Source organism: Macaca nemestrina, chromosome 20 (assembly GCF_043159975.1).
Source record: "Macaca nemestrina isolate mMacNem1 chromosome 20, mMacNem.hap1, whole genome shotgun sequence".
In the NCBI taxonomy this organism is placed as follows: domain Eukaryota; kingdom Metazoa; phylum Chordata; class Mammalia; order Primates; family Cercopithecidae; genus Macaca; species Macaca nemestrina.
This window is the reverse complement of record NC_092144.1, coordinates 11,395,794-11,419,555: the sequence shown is the minus strand read 5'-3', so window position 1 is coordinate 11,419,555 and position 23,762 is coordinate 11,395,794. Positions and strand designations below refer to the sequence as shown.

At 44.8% G+C, this 23,762-nt stretch overlaps 2 protein-coding genes, 1 long non-coding RNA gene and 1 other non-coding gene across 6 annotated transcripts in view; 2 read left to right on the top strand and 2 right to left on the bottom strand.

Annotated features, from left to right (window-relative positions):
• Positions 1 to 23,762, top strand: part of LOC105486901 (zinc finger protein 823) — a 317,208-nt gene that overhangs the window by 95,469 nt on the left and 197,977 nt on the right. The window lies entirely within an intron of this gene.
• LOC139355314 (uncharacterized) overlaps positions 1 to 23,762 on the bottom strand; it is a 52,810-nt gene that overhangs the window by 9,153 nt on the left and 19,895 nt on the right. The gene's annotated exons all lie outside the window — the stretch shown is intronic.
• LOC105470368 (zinc finger protein 433) lies at positions 131 to 23,092 on the top strand. Of its 3 annotated transcripts, none has more exons than XM_011722613.3 (4): positions 131 to 1,253; positions 15,703 to 15,829; positions 16,036 to 16,096; positions 17,710 to 23,092. In XM_011722613.3, exons 1-4 carry the CDS (start codon positions 1,251 to 1,253, stop codon positions 19,547 to 19,549), a joined length of 2,031 nt encoding a protein of 676 aa, XP_011720915.2. In that variant the 5' UTR covers positions 131 to 1,250; the 3' UTR covers positions 19,550 to 23,092. The 3 variants fall into 3 exon arrangements, with proteins under 3 accessions (XP_011720915.2, XP_011720753.2, XP_024650255.2); XM_011722451.3 differs by having other exon boundaries at positions 15,694 to 15,829; XM_024794487.2 differs by lacking the exon at positions 131 to 1,253 and having other exon boundaries at positions 15,230 to 15,829; positions 17,710 to 19,664.
• On the bottom strand, positions 11,944 to 12,050 carry LOC139360560 (U6 spliceosomal RNA). The gene has a single exon (XR_011618039.1). It is a non-coding gene; the product is annotated as a U6 spliceosomal RNA (small nuclear RNA).

Genomic DNA, 23,762 nt, shown 5'->3' with positions numbered 1-23,762 from the left:
TGAGGTCAGGAGACCAGCCTGACCAACATGATGAAACCCTGTCTCTACTAAAATACAAAAATTAGCCGGGCGTGGTGGGGCGCGACTGTAATCCCAGCTACTCAGGAGGCTGAGGCAGGAGAATCGCTTGAACCCAGGAGGCGGAGGTTGCAGTGAACCGAGATTACGCCACTGCTGTCCAGCATGGGCGACAGCGAGACTCCGTCTCAAAAACAAAGCAAAACAAAACCTAGCCTCCCAATTTTTAGGGAGGCAGAATTGAATAAAAATAAAACTCTGGTCTTTCATTTAGCCGACTGTATTGCAATTCCCTTTTTTTTTCCTTCGGAGACAGGGTCTCACTCTGACACCTAGGCTGGTAAAATCACAGCTCACTTTGGCCTCGACCTTTCTGGGCTCAGGCGATCCTGTCATCTCAGCCTTCCAAGTAGCTGGGACTACAAACATGCACCACCATGCCCGACTAATTTTTGTGTTTTTTGTAGGGGCGGGGTTTTGCTATGTTACCCAGGCTGGTCTCAAGTTCCTGGGCTGAAGCAATCTGCCCTGCCGGCCTTGCCTTCCCAAAGTGGTGGGGTTACAGGCATGAGCTACTCCCCGACACAAGCTAAAGTTTCTATTCAACAGTACCCTATGACGGGGGTTCCCAACCCCCGGTCCATGGCCTGTAAGAACCAGTCCGCACAGCAGGAGGTGAGCGGCTGGCGGGCGAGCCAGCGGGCATTATCGCCAGAGCTATGCTTCCTGTCAGATCAGCGGAGGCATTAGTGCGTCATAGGAGCCCGAACCCTATTCTGAGCTGCGCATGCGAAGGATCTAGGTTGGGTTTGCCTTACGAGGATCAAATGCCTGATGATCTGAGGTGGAAGTTTCATCCCGAAACTATCTGCCCCGGTAGGAGAACTGTCTTCCACGAAACCGGTTCTGGTGCTAAAAAGGTTACAGACGTCTGGCTTAAAGAATCTATCGCTAGATCCCGTCAAACCGGTTCTCAGAGCCCCGTTACCAAGGGCTTCTACTGTCATTCACGGCTGAGGGGGCGGGGCCCGGCGCCTCGTCCAATCAGGGGCGCTGGGCGGGGCCCTGCCAACTGCCCATCTGGGAGGGCGAAGGCCTTGCTCTCCTCCAGGCGGCGAGCTGAGGTTGGGAACCTGGCTTTCCCTTCCCAGAGGGTTCAGGTACCTCTGCCATAGCTTCTGTCGCCTGTGCTGTGACCCGCACTGGTCGTGAGAGTCACCTGAAAGCAAGAAATGGTGAGCGTGCGGGCCAGGGTTCCCGAGACAGGGAAGGTTGGAACCGGCCGGAACCGGCTGTGATGGGACCCGGGTCTCCCCGCGGCGACTCTGGGGTCTGGGACCCGAATTCCCTTGGGACAGCTTGGCCCTTGGTCCCTTTGGCCCCACGGTGGGGCTGGGCCGGCAGCCGGGACCCGGGTGTCTCGTCCCGTCCCTGCGCGGCGACTATCACCCAGTTCCCAGAGCTCTCTCTGGGCAGCTCCGCGCCCGCTGCCCCGCGTCTCCCCAGATTGTGCGGGGACCACGCGAGGGTCATGGGGGATCCCGCCTCGGGTGTGGGGTTTGTGTAGGAGGAGGGTGGGCTGTGGGGTCCCCAGTAGCTCCTTTCTCCTCTTAAAAATTAAACTGAGACACTTTAACAATTCAAGAGTTTTGCTTCTCAGAATAGGGTTTTTAAAAAGTATATTAATAATTAAAGAGTTCCTTTGAGATTCCTGAATGATAAACACCCAGTCCTGGCTTGTAATTTGTTAACGGAAAATGCCCAACTGTGTAACATAACTTAAAGAAGTTTATTCAGAGCCAAATAGGAGAGGCCTCGGCTGAGGAAAACACAACCCCAGGAGGCCTGGGGTAAGTGGTCCCGAGGCGGCTCAAGACAGTTTGCTTTTATTCATTTCAGGGAGACAGGAATTGCAGGGAAAATTATGCAGCATTGCCTGGAAGGTGTGAGTTCCTTTGGCAGAAAGGGCGGGGCCTGTGGAAGGGGCTTAGAAGGCGCAGGTGGTTGACAGATTCCGTAGGTGGCCGTTGGTGGAGAGTGTGAAGCTTTGTTTAAAATTTCGAGGAGGTAGGAAGGAATGCTTCAGTGAAGAGGGTCTGGTATCTGTCATGTGATTTCACCTCAGCCAAGACAAAAGACCTGTTTCTTTAGATTTTATGAATTCTAAGATTTGACTTACCTCTTGCCTTGCGTGGCCTTAGGTCTTGTTTGTAATTTGGTATCTTATTGTCACAGAGTCTGCGTTTCCAGTCGGCTGATGTCTGTTTTAACGTGAAGATGGATCAGTGGCTGTGTGTAAGCTCCTAAAGGAAGTGGATATAATGAGGCTTGTCGGAAGGTTAATCTGTATTCAGGTGTGGGAGGGGTCCAGCTGGCTCTTTCTGGTGTCTGTCAGGTGACTCAATTCCAGAATCACATTAAAGTTCAAGATAATCTGGAGTTCCAACAGCTTAAATTTTTGAATTACCTTTTTTCACAGACCATATAGCAGAAATTTTTTGGTTGTATAATCAGAGGTTACTCGACCAATTGTACCTGGTTAAGCCCATATTTCATTTCCCAATAAATTAGTAACTTCTTATTGTTTTCTCAGGCCACATAGTGTCACATAAGTTAGTAATTTATATGAATAGCATTTGAATTTGATTTCCATGTGCTTAGTTCCGAGATCTTAAGAGTACTATAGGCAGTTAAGTTTAATTACTTCTTATTCAAAATTTTCAACACTCCCCAGTTGACTGGTACTTCTCTGCATTTTCTAAATATATGGGAAGGGAGATCTCAAACCCTCCACCCTGTGACCCTGGCCTACCTCTGGAGAGCCTGCAGTATAATACTAAAATTTCAGTTCCTTTCTAAAATTTCCAGACACCATCTCTCCTTCTTCAATTCGTAATATCAGCTATTTGTTTTTGTTTTTTTTGTGGTTTTTTTTTTTTGAGATGGAGTCTCGCTCTGTCGCCCAGGCTGGAGTGCAGTGGTGCGATCTCTGCTCACTGCAAGCTCTGCCTCCCGGGTTCACACCATTCTCCTGCCTCAGCCTCCCAGTAGGTGGGACTAAAGGCACCCGCCACCATGCCTGGCTAATTTTTTGTACTTTTAGTAGAGACGGGATTTCACTGTATTAGCCAGGATGCTCTTCATCTCCTGACCTCGTGATCCACCAGCCTTGGCCTCCCAAAGTGCTGGGATTACAGGTGTGAGCCACTGTGCCGGGCCCGTTTTTTGTTTTTGTTTTGTTTTTGAGACAGAGTCTCGCTCTGTCGCCCAGGCTGGAGTGTAGTGGCATGATCTCCGCCACTGCAAGCTCCACCTCCCGGGTTCATGCCATTCTCCTGCCTCAGTCTGGTAAATGAAAATGCACTGGCCAGATGCAGTGGCTCAGGCCTATAATCCCAACACTTTGGGAGGTTGAGGTGGGTAGATCACTTGAGGCCAGGAGTTTGAGACCAGCCTGGTCAATATGGTGAAACCTTGGCTTTACTAAAAATACAAAAGAGATTAGCCAGGTGTGGTGGCACACACCTGTAGTCCCAGCTACTCCAGAGGCTGAGGCCCGAGAATTGCTTGGACCTGGGAGGTGGATTCTGCACTGAGCAGAGATCGCACCATTGCACTCCATCCTGGGCAAGTGAGCGAGACTCTGTCTCAAGAGAAAAAAAAAACAAGAAATGCACTTGGGGCACACGGGGGCACAGTGCAGTGTTGTTGGAAAATAGTCATTCAGCACTTCAGTGAGCAGGATGAGCATAGAGAAATGTCCCATGTGATAAGATGGCCTGTGCTGACACTTGAGTCAAACATCACTGTGTTCTAGTCAGCATTGCCCCTCTGTGGGTTTGTCTTTTTGTAAATAATTGTTCACTTATTGCAGCTTCAGGTTTTTTGTTAATTGTAAATTGCATTTTTCATTAGAGCTTGCAAAATAAGAAAATTTTACACACAGGCCAGAAAGAGGTAGATTTCAGAAAAAAGATGGCTGGATGCAGTGGCTCACGCCTGTAACCCCAGCACTTTGGGAGGCCAAGGCAGGTGGATCACCTGAGGTCAGGAGTTCAAGACCAACCTGGCCAACACGATGAAACCCTGTCTCTACTAAAAATACAAAAGTTAGCTGGGTGTAGTGGCACACGCCTGTAATCCCAGCTACTTGGGAGACTGAGGCACGAGAATCCCTTGAACCTGGGAGGTGGAGGCTGCAGTGAGCTGACATTGTGCCATTGTACTCCAGCCTGTGCTATAGAGCAAGTCTCCATCTCAAAAAAAAAAAAAAAAAAAAAATCTCTATTTAGTCTTGTATTCCATTTCTTAATATGTTTTTTTCTTCTCTACAGGCAGTGTAGTACATTTCTCAGGTGTATCCTTTTGTTGTGGGTGATTTCCAATGGCATTATAGGGACTAGTTTTAGGAATGCTACTGGAGAAAAATAGGGAAAGTTTACTATTATAACTGGAGAAAAATGAAATAATTTCCACAAGAAAATATGGTAGATTGGTGAATTACAAAGAGTACCCAAAATATCAGTTCTGGCCAGGCATGGTGGCTCATGCCTGTAATCCCAACACTTTGGGAGGCTGAGGCATGCAGTTCACCAGGTCAGGAGATTGAGACCATCCTGGCCAACATGGTGAAACCCTGTCTGTACTAAAAATACAAAAAATTAGTCAGGCATGGTGGCACATGCCCGTAGTCCCTGCTACTTGGGAGGCTGAAGCAGGAGAATCTGTTGAACCTGGAAGGCAGAGGTTGCAGTGAGCCGAGATTGCGCCACTGCACTCCAACCTGGGCGACTGGAAAAAAAATCAGTTATTCTTCTTTGCAGGATGGAGGACTTTTTTTTTTTTTTTTTTAAAGGGTCTTGCTGTCACCCAGGCTGGAGTGTACTGGTGTGATCACAGCTCACTGCAGCCTTGACTTCCTGGGCTCAAGCCTAGGAAGGCTCAATCCTACCTGAGCCTTCCGAGTAGCTGGGACCACAGGTGCATGCCACTCTGCCTAGCTAATTATTTTTTGTAGGGATGAGGTCTTCCTATATTGCCCAGATTTCATGTCTTATTTCCACAAAGAGTCTGTTTTGTCTTTTGATATTACTTTATTTATTTTTTAGACAGAGTCTCACTGTGTTGCCTAGGCTGGAGTGCAGTGGCATGATCTTGGCTCACTGCAACCTCCACCTCCCTGGGTCCAAGCGATTCTTGTGCCTCAGCCTCCCAAGTAGCTGGTGCCTGCCACCACGCCCAGCTAATTTTTGTATTTTTTTTTTTCAGTTGAGAATGGGTTTTGCCATGCTGGCTAGGCTGATCTTGAATTCCTGACCTCAAGTGATCCGCCCCCCTTGGCATCCCAAAGTGCTGGGATTACAGGTGTGAGCCACTGTGCCTGGCTTGGTATCTATTTTAACATGAATGTTGCTCAGTTGCTGTGTCTTTTTTTTTTTTTTTTTTTTTTGAGATGGAGTCTCACTCTGAACAAGCTGGAGTGCAGTGGCGCGATCTCGGCTCACTGCAACTTCTGCCTCCTGGGTTCAAGCGAATCTCCTGCCTCAGCCTCCCAAATAGCTGGGACTACAGGTGCGCACCACCACGCCCAGATAATTTTTGTATTTTTAGTAGAGATTGGGTTTCACCATGTTGACCAAGATGGTCTCAATCTCTTGACCTCGTGATCTGCCTGCTTCGGCCTCCCAAAATGCTGGGATTACAGGCGTGAGCCAACCACACCACTGCAACCTCCACCTCCCAGGTTCAAGTGATCCTCCTGCTTCAGCTTCCCAAATAACTGTGACCACACCCAGCTAATTTTTGTATTTTTCATAGAGACGGGGTTTCACCATGTTGCTCAGGCTTGTCTCGAACTCCTGAGCTCAAGTAATCCCCCTGCCTCCACCTCCAAAAGTGCTGGGATTACAGGCATAAGCCAGTATGCCCAGCTCTTTTAGTTATTTCAAAATGTACAATATATTATTTTTTACTATAGTCAATCTGTTGTGCTTGCAAATTCTAGGTCTTATTCATTCTGTGTTTTTGTACCCACGGACCCTCTCCATTGGTCTGCATTTCCATCTCTCTGTTAATATCATGTTCTCTTAGTATAGATCTCAAAACTGTGATGTATTCTGGGGATAGTGCCTGTCTATCTTAGTTATCTTGGGGTAATATATCAAATTCCCATAGACCGGGTGACTTAAAGAATAAAGATTTCTAGGCTGGGTGCGGTGGCTCACACCTGTAATCCCAGCACTTTGGGAGGCTGAGGCGGGCGGATCACGAGGTCAAGAGATCAAGACCATCCTGGCTAACATGGTGAAACCCCATCTCTACTAAAAATACAAAGAATTGGCTGGGCATGCTGGTGCGCACCTGTAGTCCCAGCTACTCAGGAGGCTGAGGTAGGAGGATCACTTGAACCTGGGAGGCAGAGGTTGCAGTAAACCGAGATCAAGCCACGTCACTCCATCCTGGTGACAGAGTGAGAGTCTGTCTCAAAAAAAAAATAAAATAAAATAAACATTTATTTCTGACAGTTCTGGAAGTTGTGAGGTCCATGTTCAGGGTACTGAGAGATCTGGTGCCTGGTAAGAGCCTACATCCTGGTTTGCAGATGGCTTTTTTCTTTTTGAGACAGAATCTTGCTCTGTCGCCCAGGCTATAGTACAGTGGTGTGATCTTGGCTCACTGTAACCTCTGCCTCCCAGGTTCAAGCAATTCTCCTGCCTCAGTCTCCTGAGTAGCTGGGATTACAGGTGCCTGCTACCATGCTCGGCTAATTTTTTGTATTTTTTAATAGAGACAGGGTTTCACCGTCTTGGCCAGGCTGGTCTCAAACTCCTGACCTCGTGATCCACCCACCTCAGGCTCCCAAAGTGCTGGGATTACATGCGTGAGCCACTGCGCCAGGTCAGCTTTTTATTTTTTCACATGACAGAGAGAAAGAGGAAACAGGCCATCCCGTGTCTCATAAGATTATAATTCCATTCACGAGGGATCTACTCTGATGCTCTAATCTAATTCTAATGACTTCTCAGAGATGCCATCTTAATTCCATCGTATTACAGGTTAGGGTGTCGCTGTATGATTTGGAGTGGGAAAATGTAAACATTTATGTCATAACATCCCTTAGTCATATTTTATACAACATCCTGGCTATTTTTTTTTTTTTCGAGACAGAGTCTTGCTCTGTCACCCAGGCTGGAGTGCAGTGGTGCAATCTCGGCTCACTGCAACCTCTGCCTCTCGGGTTCAAGTGATTCTCCCTGCCTCAGCCTCGCGAGTAGCTGGGACTACAGGCACATGCTACCATGCACAGCTAATTTTTGTATTTTTAGTAGAGAGGGGTTTCACCATGTTGGCCAGGCTGGTCTTGAACTCTTGACCTCAGGTGATCTGCCCACCTCCGCCTCCCAAAGTGCTGGGATTACAGGTGTGAACTACTGCACCCAGCTTATCCTGGCTATTCTTAGTCATTGTCTTCTATTTCAGTGTTTAGAAGTAGTTTTTCTTAATTTCAATGAAGAAACAAACCTGCTTGTGCATTTCATGGAATATAATAAAATACTAGATGTATTTCAGAGAGATTACATCACAGTGATAATCAGTGTGTAAGGATATATAACATCTTTAGATTTATTATATTTTTCCATTGATATCTTTCCATGGGTCCTTTTTGCATAATAATCATTTTATATCCTTTCTGAGACTTTTGGGACTTCAAGAAAAGTAGTTGCTTTTGGATGCTGAGGTGGGAGAATGGCTTCAGCCCGGGAGTTTGAGACCAAGCCTGGGCAACATAAAGAGACCCCGTCTCAACAAAAATTAAGAAATTCACCATGTGTGGTGGCAGGAGCCTGGATTATCATCTACTCAGGAAGGGAGAGATAGCGTGAGCCTGGGAAGTCAAGGCTACAGTGAGCTGTCATCATGCCCCTGCACCATAGCGTGGGTGACAGAGCAAGAACCTGTCCTTAAACAAAACAAAGATAATAAAAACATTTTTAAAAAGAAAATTAATTGTAATACAACTCTGTTTTGATAGGCTATGTTGTCTTTTTAAAAATTACATTCAACAGATTGTTGCTGGTATTTCCATGTGCACTGATAGTTATTTCTGCATAGAGTTTCCACTCTAGAAACTAAAAATATTACATATGGTCAAAACACATAAAACAATTTCACAGTGATCCAAAATATTGATGGAGCCAGTATTGTGAATGATAATTATTGTTTTCTTATTATAGCTTCACAACCTTGGTATGCATCCCTGTCGGTATATTTTATTTTTACATTTTTTTTATACAGTTGATATCAGATATGTGATATTTTATATCATATTTTATTTTTACTTAGTAATGAACCTTCCATGGAATGGTAGTTCACTTTCTTGATTTATGGATTTTGTTTTTTACAGCAGTAGTCATTTGACCATAACATTGAGCAGATAATCTACATGGGTCCCACTTTTTTTTTCTTAGGTCATAGTTCTTCCTATGGTACTTCAGTCCCAGGTACTGGGGAGGCTGTGGTGGGAGGATCACTTGAGCCCAGGTGGTTGAAGCCACAGTGAAATATGATCATGCCACTGCACTCCAGACTGAGTGACAGAGTGAGACCCTGTCTCAAAAAACAAAATTGAAAAAAATAAAAAAAGATAAAAGAGTATATGGTCATGAAACTCTGAATGTACCTGATCTTAGCAGCTAAGCAGGTTCAGGCCAGGTTAGTACATGGTTTGTAGAATTCCTGGGAATACTGGTTGCTATAGGCTTAAAAAAAAAGAAATTGCAAGGAGAATTCACCAAATGGAAGACAGACATGCAAATTCTATACGTGATCCTGACATATATCTATATCAGCTGAAGCCTAAGTACCGAGACCAGCTTGGTCATGGAGACTCTAACCCAATGGCGCTACAGGAATTCAAGACACACACAGAGAAATATAGAGTGTGGAGTGGGAAATCAGGGGACTGACAGCCTTCAGAGCTGAGAGCCACAAACAGAGATTTACCCACATATTTATTGACAGCAAGCCAGTGATAAGCATTTTGTCTGTAGATTATAGATTAACTAAAATTATTCCTTACGGGAAACAAAGGGATGGGCTCTGGCTAGTTATCTGCAGCAGGAACATGTCCTTAAGACACAGATCGCTCATGCTATTTGTGGTTTAGGAACACCTTTAAGTAGTTTTCCACCCTGGATGGGCCAGGTGTTCCTTGCCCTCATTCCGGTAAACCAACAACCTCCAGCATGGGAGTTATAGCCATCATGAACATGTCAGAGTTCAACCCATAGGTTGTATAACTGAATTAATGGCTCTTAAGTCAGTTAACAGTCTCCATTTACATGATTTTTTGTTAATTACGAAACTGGAGAATTCCAAGGGGAAAATGTTGACGCTCTGTCCTTTTTCTAATTGTTCAGTAACTAGGTCCTCTAAAGCCTCTGGTTTCTCTTTACTTAGTGGCCACTGTTCTATCCAAATTGGCTTATCTGTTAACCATTTTGAAAGTATAGGTTCTGGAGGCTTAACAGTGGCCACCATAAAAAATGATATCCTAAACCTTGGCAGGAACTTTGTCTTTCCCTTGAGCAGTTCCTTCAAATCTTGCACATTTTTTCCTAGTCCCCTACCAGGGACATACCCCATTTCATGCATCATATGTTGACTTTGAGGGCTGTATAGTTGCTCTGGAATTAGAACTTGTGCTCCCCATTGTTGTAATAAATCTCTCCCCCATAAATTTATAGGTACAGAAGTTACAGTTGGTCGAATAGTCCCAGGTTGTCCATCGGGCCCTTCACAATGCAAAACATTACTACTTTGATATACTTTAGGGGCTTTACCAACTCCACCTATGTTAAATTGAGCAGGTTGAATTGGCCATGTGGATGGCCAGTGGTATAGAGAAATGATTGAAATGTCCACTCCTGTATCTACCAAACCTTTAAATTTCTTTCCCTGAATAGTTATTTCACAGGTAGGACATATATCAGTCATTTGATTCACCCAGTTAGCTACTTTGCCTTGTTTATTTGTTGTTCCAAATCCTCCTGTTCATTTAATTTCACTTTTCCCCATTTCCACATACGGCACAATCAGGAGTTGTGCTTTCCTGGCTCTGCTTTCCAGGGAACAGAAGTAGATAAAACAATTTGAATTTCCCATTGTAATCTGAATCAGTGACTCCTGTATGTACTTGCACTCCTTTTAAATTTAAACTAGATCTACCTAGAAGTAATCAGATTGTCCCCACTGGCAAGGTCCACAGACCCCTGTTGGAACTTTTTGTAGGGGTTCCCCAGGCAGAAGGCTCACAGCTTTTGTGCAGCATAAATCTACTGTGGCGCTCCTGGCTGTGGTGGGGGACAGACACTGTATAGGGGTGAGGGAATGGCCTCAGCTGGAAATGCCTCGTTTTGGAACGGGCCCCTCATGGCGTTTCCCAGACTTAAAAGGAAAAGGCTCAAATGTAGCTATATTTCCCTGTTGATCTGGGGGGTGTATCCTAACAGGGAACTGCCAAGCCTCTATATCACCCTTTCATCTAGCTTGCTGAATTCCTGCCTGAATAGAACTGAGAGCTGTTACTAGAGGTGCTGCTCGAACAGTCATTGAGGAAACTACTTTTCACCCAGTGTCCTCCAGAAAAGAAAGGTCTGGCAGGTCAGGCCACTCTTTTTCTTCAAAATAAGGAGGGGGTGCAGAAGGGTAGGGATGAACACTTCCTCCTTTGCTGCTTTAGCTTTAGCTGGCAAACAAACCTGCTCTGTCATCTCTTCTGTTACTTCCTTATACTCTCCTTCCTCCTCCTCATCAGTGTGAAAAGGTTCCAAGGAACCAGAGCTCACACTTGTTCCATTGTTACCCTGATGCTTCCGAGCTCCCCTTACTCACCAGGGGCACTGCTTAAGAGTACTTGGGTATCCTCCAGCTTAGTTCCACATTCTCCAACCATTACTCCTGTGACCCTTCAACCTGAGTTCGAGCCCCACATATGCACACCACTTGCCAAGACCAGCTAGGTCATGGAGACCTTAACCCAGCAGCACTAGAGGAATTAAAGACACACACAGAGAAATATAGAGTGTGGAGTGGCAAATCAGGGTGCTGACAGCCTTCAGAGCTGACAGCCATGAACAGAGATTTACCCACATATTTATTGACAGCAAGCCAGTGATAAGGATTGTTTCTGTAGGTTATAGATTAACTAAAAGTATTCCTTTCGGGAAACAAAGGGATGGGCCAAAACAAAAGGATGGGCTCTGGCTAGTTATCTGCAGCAGGAGCATGTCCTTAAGGCACAGATCGCTTATGCTATTGTTTGTGGTTTAGGAACACCTTTAAGTGGTTTTCTGCCCTGGATGGGCCAGGTGTTCCTTGCCCTCATTCTGGTAAACCAGCAACCTTCAGCGTGGACATCACAGCCATCACGAACTTGTCACAGTGCCGCAGAGATTTTGTTTATGGCCAGTTTTGGGGCCAGTTTATGGCCAGATTTGGGGGCCTGTTCCCAACACCTAAGTCTCTATCACAGCGTGATGGCTGAATTGGCAGCCAGTACCGCCAGGCATCCTGCATCATCACTGCAGGAGATAAGTTCCACCCTAGTACCCTGTCTGGGAAATAGTGCACCCACAGTCCCCTATCTTACTAAGTTTATGGGGTAACAACAGGGAGTGGTTTTTAGGAAATAAATCTGACCTGGTGTTTTGGTTTTGTGAGTGGGAGGTATTCTCAGCTGTCTCCCCACAGGGAGAGAGCCTATTATCCCCTATGCATTCTAGACTTCTGAAGCAGAGTCTCCAGTCTAAATCCCTATCCCTTGTAAAGAGAGATTGTATTGAAAATGTGTTTAAAATATCAAGGAAGGCTTTATTCAGCACAATTGTTTTTTTTTTTTTTTTTTTGCTGAGTCAATATTTTATTAAAAATATGGAACGCTTCACGAATTTGCGTGTCATCCTTGCGCAGGGGCCATGCTAATCTTCTCTGTATCGTTCCAATTTTAGTATATGTGCTGCCGAAGCGAGCACTATTCAGCACAATTGTAACATGTGTCATGAGAACTACAATATGTAGTGAGATTACAGTTCTGTATATTATATTACATTTCTCATGACACATAATAGGCTGTCTCCACGTTTAATCTCCCTCCTATATTACAGGGCAAGGTGAGGAAAAGGATGGAACTTGCTGAGGTGTCAACAGTTAGGGAAGAGAAAGTTGATGAATTATCATGAGTGGGGGAAATTGAACTTGATTGGAAATACCAAGTTTTGGTGGGGGGGGGGGATTCTCTGTGAACTGCCTTAAAAGGGTTTTTGCTGTAACTGGGCTCTGCAGAAGGCGGCCAAAGCCTAGACAAGAAGAGGGCTGTGAGCTCAAGTTTGGTCAAAGAAGGAGTCCTGGTTAGGTGCAGTGGCTCATAGCTGTAATCCCAGCACTTTGGGAGGCCAAGGTGAGTGAATCACAAGGTCAGGAGTTCGAGACCAGCTTGGCCAATGTGGTGAAACCCCATCTCTACTAAAAACAAAAAAATTAGGTGTAGTGGTGGGCGCCTGTAATCCCAGCTACTTGGGAAGCTGAGGCAGGAGAATCAGTTGAACCCGGGAGGCAGAGGTTGCAGTGAGCCGAGATTGTGCCACTGCTCTCTAGCCTGGGCGGCAGAGTGAGACTACTCTGTCTCAAAAACAAAACAAAACAAAAAAACAGAAGTCCTTAAGACCCCTGTAGCTTAGTGCTGTTTTTTTTGTTTTGTTTTGTTTTGTTTCTGTTTTGCTTCTTTTGAGATGGAGTCTCGCTCTGTCACCCAGGCTGGAGTGCAATGATGTGATCTCGGCTCACAGCAACTTTCGCCTCCCCAGTTCAGGCGATTCTCCTTCCTCAGCCTCCCCAGTAGCTGGTATTACAAGTGCCCGTCACTACACCCAGCTCATTTTTGCCTTTCTAGTAGAGACAGGGTTTCACCATGTTGGGCTGGTCTTGAACTCCTGACCTCAGGTGATCCACCCACCTCTGCCTCCCAAAGTGCTGGGATTACAGGCGTGAGCCACCATGCTCAGCCAGCTCTTCTTAGAAATGACAATAAATCCCTAAATTTCTGGTTTTCTCGCTACATTCTGAAACACTCAATCCTCTCTCGAAACGACGTCTTCAGTTATGTGTTTCTCATGATACATTTGAAACAGCTGCAGTATTTAAATTGTTTATTATTTTTTACTTTAATAAATGGCTATATTTAAAATGCTATTATTTTATGAATACTTTTCATGAGAGAAAGTGCTCAATAGCCACCAGAAACTACACTGTGTAAAGTAATTATGCCTGTTGACTCCTGATGTTGAGCACCACTTCATATACTTATTGGTCATTTCTATGTATTGGAGAAATGTAATTCAAATACTTTTGCCTTTTTAAAAAATTTTTTTTGAGACAGAGTCTTGCTCTGTTGCCCTGGCTGGAGTGCAGTGGCATAATCTCGGATTACTGCAGCCTCTGCTGCCCAGGTTTGAGCAATTCTCCTGCCTCAGCCTCTTGAGTAGCTGGGATTACAGGAATGTGCCATCATGCCCAGCTAATTTTTGTATTTTTAGTAGAGATGGGGTTTCACCATTTTGGCCAGGCTGGTCTTGAACCCCTGACCTCAAGTGATCCACCCACCTTGGACTCCCAAAGGGCTAAGATTACAGATGTCAGCCACCATACCTGGCCTATGCCCATCTTTTAATCAATATCAACTAGTTTTTTTACTTGGTATTGGGATTATTTTTAATTATTGTAAAATAATAAACTTCAATTTTACCAGCTTAAGCAGTTTTATATAGTTGCACAACACTACATAACTAATCTAAGGTGAAGGTGAATTATACTGTAATTTTCTTTTTGTGATTAACTTTTTGCAATTACCATAGAATCCTCAATTTTTTGTGATTGTTGTAGCATGAGACAGGATGTTATAAGATTAACATTTCAATGTATACATACGCCTAGCATATTTTCATTATGCATGCAGCCATCAATGGACATGTGGATTGATCCAGCTCTTTGATTTTGTGAAGAGTGGTTTTCAAATATGTCTTCAAGGCTCAGTTTTCAATTTTTTCAAATTTAATATAACTAGACCCAAAAGTGGGATGCTAGAAAATACAGTAATTTTATTTTATTCTTTTAGGCACTACTGTACTGTTTCCATAGAAGCTGAGCCATTTATTATCCTTTAAACAAAGCACAAGGAGTCCCTTTTCCCTCTGTTGATGGTGTCATCTCATGCACAAAAGTGGTTTTTTTGAGATGGAGTCTTGCTGTTGCAGTGGCACGATCTCTGCTCACTGCAACCCCCAACTCCTGGGTTCAAGTGATTCTTCTGCCCAGCCTCTCAAGTAGTGGAATTACAGGTGCACACCACCACACCCAGCTAGTTTTTGTATTTTTAGTAGAGATGGTGTTTCACCATGTTGGCCAGGCTGGTCACCAACTCCTGATCTCAGGTGATCCTCCTGCCCCAGCCCTCCAAAGTGGTGGGATTACAGGCGTGAGCCCACCACGCCTGGCCGCAAAAGTTTTTAAGTTTGATAAATACTTGCCTTTTTGTTGAGACTTGGTGCCTGGGAATTTTTTTTTTTTTTTTTTTTTTTTTTTGGTGAGACAGAGTCTTGCTCTGTCACCCAGGCTGGAGTGCAGTGGCCGGATCTCAGCTCACTGCAAGCTCCTCCTTCGGGTTCATGCCATTCTCCTGCCTCAGCCTCCCGAGTAGCTGGGACTACAGGTGCCCGCTACCTCGCCCAGCTAGTTTTTTGTATTTTTTAGTAGAAACGGGGTTTCACCATGTTAGCCAGGATGGTCTCGATCTCCTGACCTCGTGATCCGCCCGTCTCGGCCTCCCAAAGTGCTGGGATTACAGGCTTGAGCCACCGCGCCCGGCCATTTTTTTTTTTTAATTTAAGATGGAGTCTTGCTCTGTCACCCAGGCTGGAGTGCGGTGTTGTGATCTTGGCTCACTGCAGTGTCTGCCTCTTGGGTTCCAGCGATTCTCCTGCCTCAGCCTCCTGGGTAGGTGGGATTACAAGCATGCGCCACCACACCTGGCTAATTTTTTTTTTTTTTTTTTTTGAGACCAAGTCTCACTCTGTTGCCCAGGCTGGAATGCAGTGGCATGAGCTCATGAGTTTGTGTTTTAGTTATCTATGATTCATCATTTAGATTGATAAGACCCCTTGTAAAATCCAGTTTTTTGGTTTTTGTTTCTGCTGCAGGAATCAGAACAAAACTCACTTTCTAGATAACATCAAAGGTTGAACTTTGTGCATAGGCTTTTTTTTCCAAGGATATGCAGCCTCAGGACTGTTAATGTTAACTTTTTCTGCACAGGAATTTGGAGGACTTTTATGGCAGGTGCTGTACTCCCACTTTACAAACAAACATTGGGGCAGCCCAGGCAGCACACCTTTCTGGATTTACCAAAAATACACGTTTTCCTATTCTACTGTTGCTTTACCACATGGTTCAGTTGTAGCCTCAGAATTACTTTATAGAAGAAACTGAGTGTAGACAGAGAGTATGAGGTCTGATGGTCATGGAATAATTGTTTTGAGTCCACGGCATCATGGGAACTTCTTGGGAATAGAGTATAGGCTCCCAGTGCTGTTAGTCTTACCCATCCTCCTCTATACATGTGAGATGTTTCAGGATTCAGTGGCCTTTGAGGATGTGGCTGTGACCTTCACCCAAGAGGAATGGGCTTTGCTGGATCCTTCCCAGAAAACTCTCTATAGAGATGTGATGCAAGAAACCTTCAGGAACCTGGCCTCTGTAGGTAAGGGTGACAATATTACTTCCCTCAGTAAATGAGAGAACAAGTATTTTTAGTTCATGTATGCTGCTGAGTGATTTACAGTGTGGATAGGGAATATTTGACAAATAAAGGAAGCATGCTTGCAGTGTACCATGAACATAGAATCAAGTAATTTTTAAAATAATTTTATACTAATTCAAGATTATTTTCCTTGTTCTGTGTTGTAGGGAAAAAATGGAAAGCCCAGAACATATATGTAGAGTACGAAAATCTAAAGAGAAACCTAAGGTAACTTGCACCAGTAACAAGACAAAGAAGTGTCTCTTTAGAAAATCTTAGAATGGGAGAAAATGTTTAAAAAAAAAAAAAGGAAACAAAATAAGCACAATTTCAACCTATTTATTCTTAGAAAATTTTCTCTGAACACATATTGAAGGGTGATGTAGGCTTGACACAATGGTTCAGGCCTATATTTCAGCCCTTTGGGAGGTTCAGGCTGGAGGATCACTTGAGCCCAGGAGTTTGAGGCCATACTAAGCCACAATGGCATCACTGCACCCCTGCCTGGGCAAGAGTGTGAGACCCTGACTCAAAAACAAATTTAAAAAGAGAGATATTTAGTATTTGTAAAATAGTTTACTTTAAAATAGTATTCAGAGAGGCCGGGTGCGGTGGTTCACGCCTGTAATCCCAGCACTTTGGAAGGCCGAGGAGGGCGGATCACTTGAGGTCAGGAGTTCAAAAGCAGCCTGGCCAACATAGTGAAACCCTGTCTCTACTAAAAATATAAAAATTAGCTGGGCATCATGGTGGACACCTGTTATTTCAGCTACCTGGGAGGCTGAGGCAGGAGAATTGCTTGAACCCAGGAGGGCGAGGTTGCAGTGAGCCAAGTTTGCCCCACTGCATTCCAGCCTGGATGAGAGAGTGAGTCTCCATCTCAAAGAAGAAAAAAGAAAGAAAGAAAACAAAAGAAAACAGTATTCAGAAGCCTTCTATCATCTTTTTTTTTTTTTTTTTTTTTTTTGAGACGGAGTCTCGCTCTGTCGCCCAGGCTGGAGTGCAGTGGCGTGATCTCAGCTCACTGCAAGCTCCGCCTCCCGGGTTCACGCTATTCTCCTGCCTCAGCCTCCCGAGTAGCTGGGACTACAGGTGCCCACAACTGCCCGGCTAATTTTTTGTATTTTTAGTAGAGACGGGGTTTCACCGTGGTCTCAATCTCCTGACCTTGTGATCCGCCCGCCTCGGCCTCCCAAAGTGCTAGGATTACAGGCGTGAGCCACCGCGCCCGGCCCTATCATCTTTTTTGATAATAGATATAGCTGGGCCATCTTGTAGAGCCTGTGGTCCATTCAAATTCAGACAGGGCAGAAATCCTAGTTTGCAGGATGATGTTAAAAATGGAAGTGCAGGCCAGGCACGGTGGCTCACACCTGTAATCCAAGCATTTTGGGAAACCAAAGCAGGTGGATCACCTGAGGTCAGGAGTTTGAGACCAGTCTGGCCAACATGGTGAAACCCTGTCTCTACTAAAAATACAAAAATTAATGTAATCTCAGCACTCTGGGAGGCTGAGGCGGGTGGATTACCTGAGCTCAGGAGTTTAAGACCATGCTGGGCAACATGGTGAAACCCTGTCTCTACTAAAATACAAAAAATTAGCTGGGTGTGGTGTCATATGCCTGTAGTCCCAGCTACTTAGGAGGCTGAGGCAGAAAAAGTGCTTGAACTCAGGAGGTGGAAGTTGCAGTGAGCCAAGATCACACCACTACACTCCAGCCTGGGCAAAAGAGTGAGACTCCATCTCAAAAAAAAAGAAAAAATGTAAGTGCAATACTTGTGAATGAATATAAAATCACTGATAAGCAGACCCATTACAATGTACTTCTCATTGTTCACAGAACTTTTGTGGGAGAGAGACTCTTTGAAAGTAAAGAAGGTCATCAGCATGGAGAAATTTTGACCCTGGTTCCAGATGCCATGCTGAAGAAGAAAACAACTACTGGAGTCAAATCGTGCAGAAGCAGTGTGTGTGGAAAAGCAGGCAGTGCTCATTCATCTCTTAATAGGCCCATCAGAGATGACACTGGACACAAGGCATATGAGTATCAAGAATATGGACAGAAACCATACAAATGTAAATACTGTAAAAAACCTTTCAACTGTCTCTCCTCTGTTCAGACACATGAAAGGGCTCATAGTGGAAGGAAACTCTATGTTTGTGAGGAATGCAGAAAAACATTTATTTCCCATTCAAGCCTTCAAAGACACATGATAATGCACAGTGGAGATGGGCCTTATAAGTGTAAATTTTGTGGGAAAGCTTTGATGTTTCTCAGTTTGTATCTTATCCACAAACGGACTCACACTGGAGAGAAACCATATGAATGTAAACAGTGTGGGAAAGCTTTTAGTCATTCTAGTAGCCTTCGAATACATGAAAGAACTCACACCGGGGAAAAGCCTTATGAATGTAATGAATGTGGGAAAGCATTCCACAGTTCCACATGCCTCCATGCTCATAAAAGAACTCACACTGGGGAGAAGCCATATGAATGTAAACAGTGTGGGAAAGCCTTCAGCTCTTTCCATTCCTTTCAAATACATGAAAGAACTCACACTGGGGAGAAGCCATATGAATGTAAGGAATGTGGAAAAGCCTTCAAGTGTCCCAGTTCTGTTCGAAGACACGAAAGAACCCACTCTAGGAAAAAACCCTATGAATGTAAACATTGTGGGAAAGTATTATCTTATCTTACCAGCTTTCAGAACCACCTGGGAATGCACACTGGAGAGATCTCTCATAAATGTAAGATATGTGGCAAAGCCTTTTATTCTCCCAGTTCACTTCAAACACATGAAAAAACTCACACTGGAGAGAAACCATACAAATGCAACCAATGTGGTAAAGCCTTTAATTCTTCCAGTTCCTTTCGGTATCATGAAAGGACTCACACTGGAGAGAAACCTTATGAGTGTAAGCAATGTGGAAAAGCCTTCAGATCTGCCTCACTCCTTCAAACGCATGGTAGGACTCACACGGGAGAGAAACCCTATGCATGTAAGGAATGTGGAAAACCATTTAGTAATTTCTCTTTCTTTCAAATACATGAAAGGATGCACAGAGAAGAGAAGCCATATGAATGTAAGGGTTATGGAAAAGCATTCGGTTTGCCCAGTTTATTTCATAGACATGAAAGGACTCACACTGGAAGGAAAACCTATGAATGCAAGCAGTGTGGCAGATCCTTCAATTGTTCGAGTTCCTTTCGATATCATGGAAGGACTCACACTGGAGAAAAACCCTATGAATGCAAGCAATGTGGAAAAGCCTTCAGATCTGCCTCACAGCTTCAAATCCACAGAAGGACTCACACTGGAGAGAAACCTTATGAATGTAAGCAGTGTGGGAAAGCCTTTGGATCTGCCTCACACCTTCAAATGCATGGAAGGACTCACACTGGAGAGAAACCCTATGAATGTAAGCAGTGTGGGAAATCTTTTGGATGTGCCTCGCGACTTCAAATGCATGGAAGGACTCACACTGGAGAGAAACCGTATAAATGTAAGCAATGTGGGAAAGCTTTTGGATGTCCCTCAAACCTTCGAAGGCATGGAAGGACTCACACTGGAGAGAAACCGTATAAATGTAAGCAATGTGGGAAAGTCTTTAGATGTTCTTCACAACTTCAAGTGCATGGAAGGACTCACTGCATGGACACCCATAACCCCAGGCTTTAGGAGGCTGAGGTGGGAGGACTGCTTAAGCCTAGGAGTTCAAGACCAGCCTGGGCAACATGGTGAGACTCTATTATAAAAATTAGATAAATAAAAAAGACTTCCAGTTGGTGATAATGGCAGTTGAGAAATCCATGGCTGGGAGACAATGGCCTCTGCTGGGCAGGGCAGATAAGTGACAGAGGGAGAATGGGTGGGCAGGGGGCTACTGGAACAAAATGGTGGTCTGGGTCCCACAGCAGCAATGACTTTCAAGGCCAGGGAGAGGTGGGAAAAGATGAGGGCTCCCAGGATGCAATGCCAGAGACATGGTGATGTCCTTAGGTCCAGGACTGCTGGGGGCAGTGGCACCTGAGGGAGGTAGGTGTGGAAGGGCATCCTTGTGTGGACTGGGGAGGGAACATGAAGGAGCACAGGGTAAAGTTCAAATCATGGTTGAGGCCAGTTCAAGCTGAGGGTAAAAGTGCCTGGGGGAGGGCATGAGAGTCAAGTCAGGTTTGGGTGACAGGGCAGAGAGTTTCTAAGTTGTATGTGTCTGCTGAGGGATCCAGCATGACTGGGTCCAGTCAGGGAGTTAGGGGCATTCAGAGTGAAGGGTTGGATCCTGGACATTTGTGCAGGCCAGGAGGGAAGAGGAAAGTAGTAGCAGGGAGCATAGAGTCCATGGGTATTGGGTGTGTGTCCTGTCAACCTCACTGAGGTTGACATTCTCCTGAGGCAGGAGAATGGCGTGAACCCGGGAGGTGGAGCTTGCAGTGAGCCAAGATCGCACAACTGCACTCCAGCCTGGTTGACAGAGCAAGACTCCGTCTCAAAAAAAAAAAAAGAATTATACAACTAAAAATAAAGGGCCAGATGTGGTGGCTTACACCTGTTATCCAAACACTTTGGGAGGCCAAGGCATTTTTTTTTAGTAGAGACGAGGTTACACCGTGTTAGCCAAGATGGTCTCGATCTCCTGACCTCGTGATCCACCTGCCTTGGCCTCCCAAAGTGCTGGGATTACAGGTGTGAGCCACCGCGCCCAGCCTTAGCTGTTTATTTTAAAGTGTTGGGATTACAGGTGTGAGCCACCATGCCTGGCCAGAAAGTGACATTGTTTACTTGCCACAGGTCAAGAACCCTCTACAGATAACGTGTAGATAAGTTATGAGGCCAGTTTTCCCGAGGGCTCTTATTAGTTCCATAAGTCAACTTTGCTTCTTTAAGGAAAGCATGCCATTCCAGACAAAGCCTTGGTAAAATAACCAGTTTTTCCAGTTGTGTCCTGTTACAACGGAAAATAGATTCTTACTGCACTTATGCAAATAACTATACTGCCATAAGTTGAGAATAATCACAAGGTTTTTTTTTTTTAATTCTGGAGAAATCCAGTACAGGTAAAGCAATATGCTCAAAATTTTTTGCTTCCAGGAGTATACTTTATTCAATTGCTAAATGTTCTAAATAGCTCAAAAGAAAAGGTTTTCTTGACACTAAAAAAAAAAAAAAAGAATTTGCAATATTTAACACATCAGCTCTTTTTGACAGTCCTGGAAGTTTATGTTTTTTTCCCCTCTATTCCAGTAGCACAATTTCTAAAGTTATTAAATACCTGCATTCAAGAGTACATGTCAGAATCCTATATCTGATTATAAACTGCTTTTTGGAAAGGATCAAAACAAGACAATTGTCTATGGATGACAAAAGTCTGAAGACAGCTATTATTAGAGTCACAATTGACTATGAATTTTGGTTACATGTGTGGCATACAACAATTTTACATAACATGTATATACTAAGTCATATCAGAATCATGAGTTTCCCATAACTTTGGAACATACACCAATAACATTTACACAAATACAGCCCAAAGAAAGGCAAATACCATTTCATAATTGACAATGCTTCCTGTATGACTTTTATACCGAATAAGCCAAATGTGTCATTTTTGGACATTAGGGGACTTAATATCTAAAAGATTTTGGAAAGTTTGTCAAATATTAAAGGTTTAAAACACTGGATATCATAAAATACGATCACGGGTTATTCATTTAGTCAAAGTGGTAACTCAAAACTTTTTTAAAAAGGTAAAACCCTTTACTCTGAAGAAGATTCAGCTTTCCAAGCAAGACCAAATGACGATAGCATGAGGCCAACTGAATCTGTCTCCTCTCTCTTCTTTTTTTGTAGTTTACTCAAAAGGCAAACAAAAATCTTTTATTTTACTTATTTATTTTTGTTTTGTGACACTGTCTTGCTCTGTCACCCAGGCTAAAGTGCAGTAATGCGATCTCAGCTCACTGCAACCTCCGCCTCCTGGATGAAAGTGATTTTCCTGCCTCAGGCTCCTGAGCAGCTGGGATTAAAGGTGTGTGTCACCATGCCTGGCTAAGTTTTGTATTTTTAGTAGAGGAAGGGTTTCACCATGTTGGCCAGGCTGGTCTCAAACTCCCGATTTTTTTTTTTTTTTTTTTTGAGACGGAGTCTCGCTGTGTCTCCCACGCTGGAGTGCAGTGGCGTGATCTCGGCTCACTGCAAGCTCCGCCTCCCGGGTTCACGCCATTCTCCCGCCTCAGCCTCCCAAGTAGCTGAGACTACAGGCGACCGCCACCACGCCCGGCTAGTTTTTTTTGTATTTTTAGTAGAGACGGGGTTTCACCATGTTAGCCAGGATAGTCTCGATCTCCTGACCTCGTGATCCACCCGCCTCGGCCTCCCAAAGTGCCGGGATTACAGGCTTGAGCCACCGCGCCCGGCAAAACTCCCGATTTCAAGTGATCCACCCGCCTCAGCCTCCCAAAGTGATGGGATTACAGGCAGAAGCCACCATGCCCGGCCTTTTTATTATCTCTTAATATTATATTTTTCAAAACAAAATCAAATTTTATTTATGCATTAGTGCAGTTTTTTTTGTTTTTTTTTTTGTTTTTTTTTGAGATGGAGTCTCTCTCTGTCGCCCAGGCTAGAGTGCAGTGGTGCAATCTTGGCTCGCTGCAACCTCAATACTCCTGGTTTTGCAATACTCCTGCCTCAACCTCCCGAGTAGCTGGGATTATAGGCTTGTTCCACGACGCCCGGCTAATTTTTTCTAGTTTTAGTAGAGATGGGGTTTCACTGTGTTAGCCAGGATGATCTTGATCTCCTGACCTCGTGATCCGCCCGCCTCGGCCTCCCAAAGTGCTGGAATTACAGGTGCAGGTGTGAGCTACTGCGCCTAACCATTTTTTTTTCTTTTTTTTTTAAAGATGGAGTCCCACTCTGTCACCTGGGCTGGAGTATAGTGGCATAATCTTGGTTCACTGCAACCTCCATCCCCCGAGCTCAAGCAATCCTCCCACCTCAGCCTCCCAAGTAGTTGGGACCACAGATGTGTGTCACCACACCCAGCTAAGTTTCTGAATTTTTGGTAGAGACAGGGTTTCACCATTTTGCCCGGGCAGGTGTCAAACTCCTGACCTCAAGTGATCCACCTGACTTGGTCTCCCAAAGTGCTGGGATTACAAGCATAAGCCACCACACCCAGCCCATTAGTGCATCTTTAATGCTAAAGCTAGTTTTAAACAAAATTTTTTTTTTTTTTTTTTTTTTTTTTTTTGAGACGGAGTCTCGCACCGTCGCCGGGGCTGGAGCGCAGTGGCCGGATCTCAGCTCACTGCAAGCTCCGCCTCCCGGGTTTACGCCATTCTCCTGCCTCAGCCTCCTGTGTAGCTGGGACTACAGGCGCCCGCCACCTCGCCCGGCTAGTTTTTTGTATTTTTTTTAGTAGAGACGGGGTTTCACCGTGTTCGCCAGGATGGTCTCGATCTCCTGACCTCGTGATCCGCCCGTCTCGGCCTCCCAAAGTGCTGGGATTACAGGCTTGAGCCACCGCGCCCGGCCTTAAACAAAATTTTATAAATCTATCCAGTTCTAATTTGTTTGACCATAAGGTAAGATTTTCATAAACTTTTTTTTTTTTTTGAGACGGAGTCTCGCTCTGTTGCCCAGGCTGGAGTGCAGTGGCGCGATCTTCCCGGGTTCACGCCATTCTCCTGCCTCAGCCTCCCGAGTAGCTGGGACTACAGGCGCCCACAACCGCGCCCGGCTAATTTTTTGTATTTTTAGTAGAGACGGGGTTTCACCGTGGTCTCGATCTCCTGACCTTGTGATCTGCCCGTCTCGGCCTCCCAAAGTGCTGGGATTACAGGCGTGAGCCACCGCGCCCGGCCCATAAACTTTTTATAATTTTTGCCTT

Bases quoted from the DNA above. Each gene is read 5' to 3' on its own strand.
- LOC105470368 (XM_024794487.2), top strand. From the start codon at position 15,574: ATGAGGTCTGATGGTCATGGAATAATTGTTTTGAGTCCACGGCATCAT. The intron at 15,830-16,035 runs GTAAGGGTGACA...TCTGTGTTGTAG, and splicing joins CAGGAACCTGGCCTCTGTAG to GGAAAAAATGGAAAGCCCAG. The intron at 16,097-17,709 runs GTAACTTGCACC...CATTGTTCACAG, and splicing joins AATCTAAAGAGAAACCTAAG to AACTTTTGTGGGAGAGAGAC.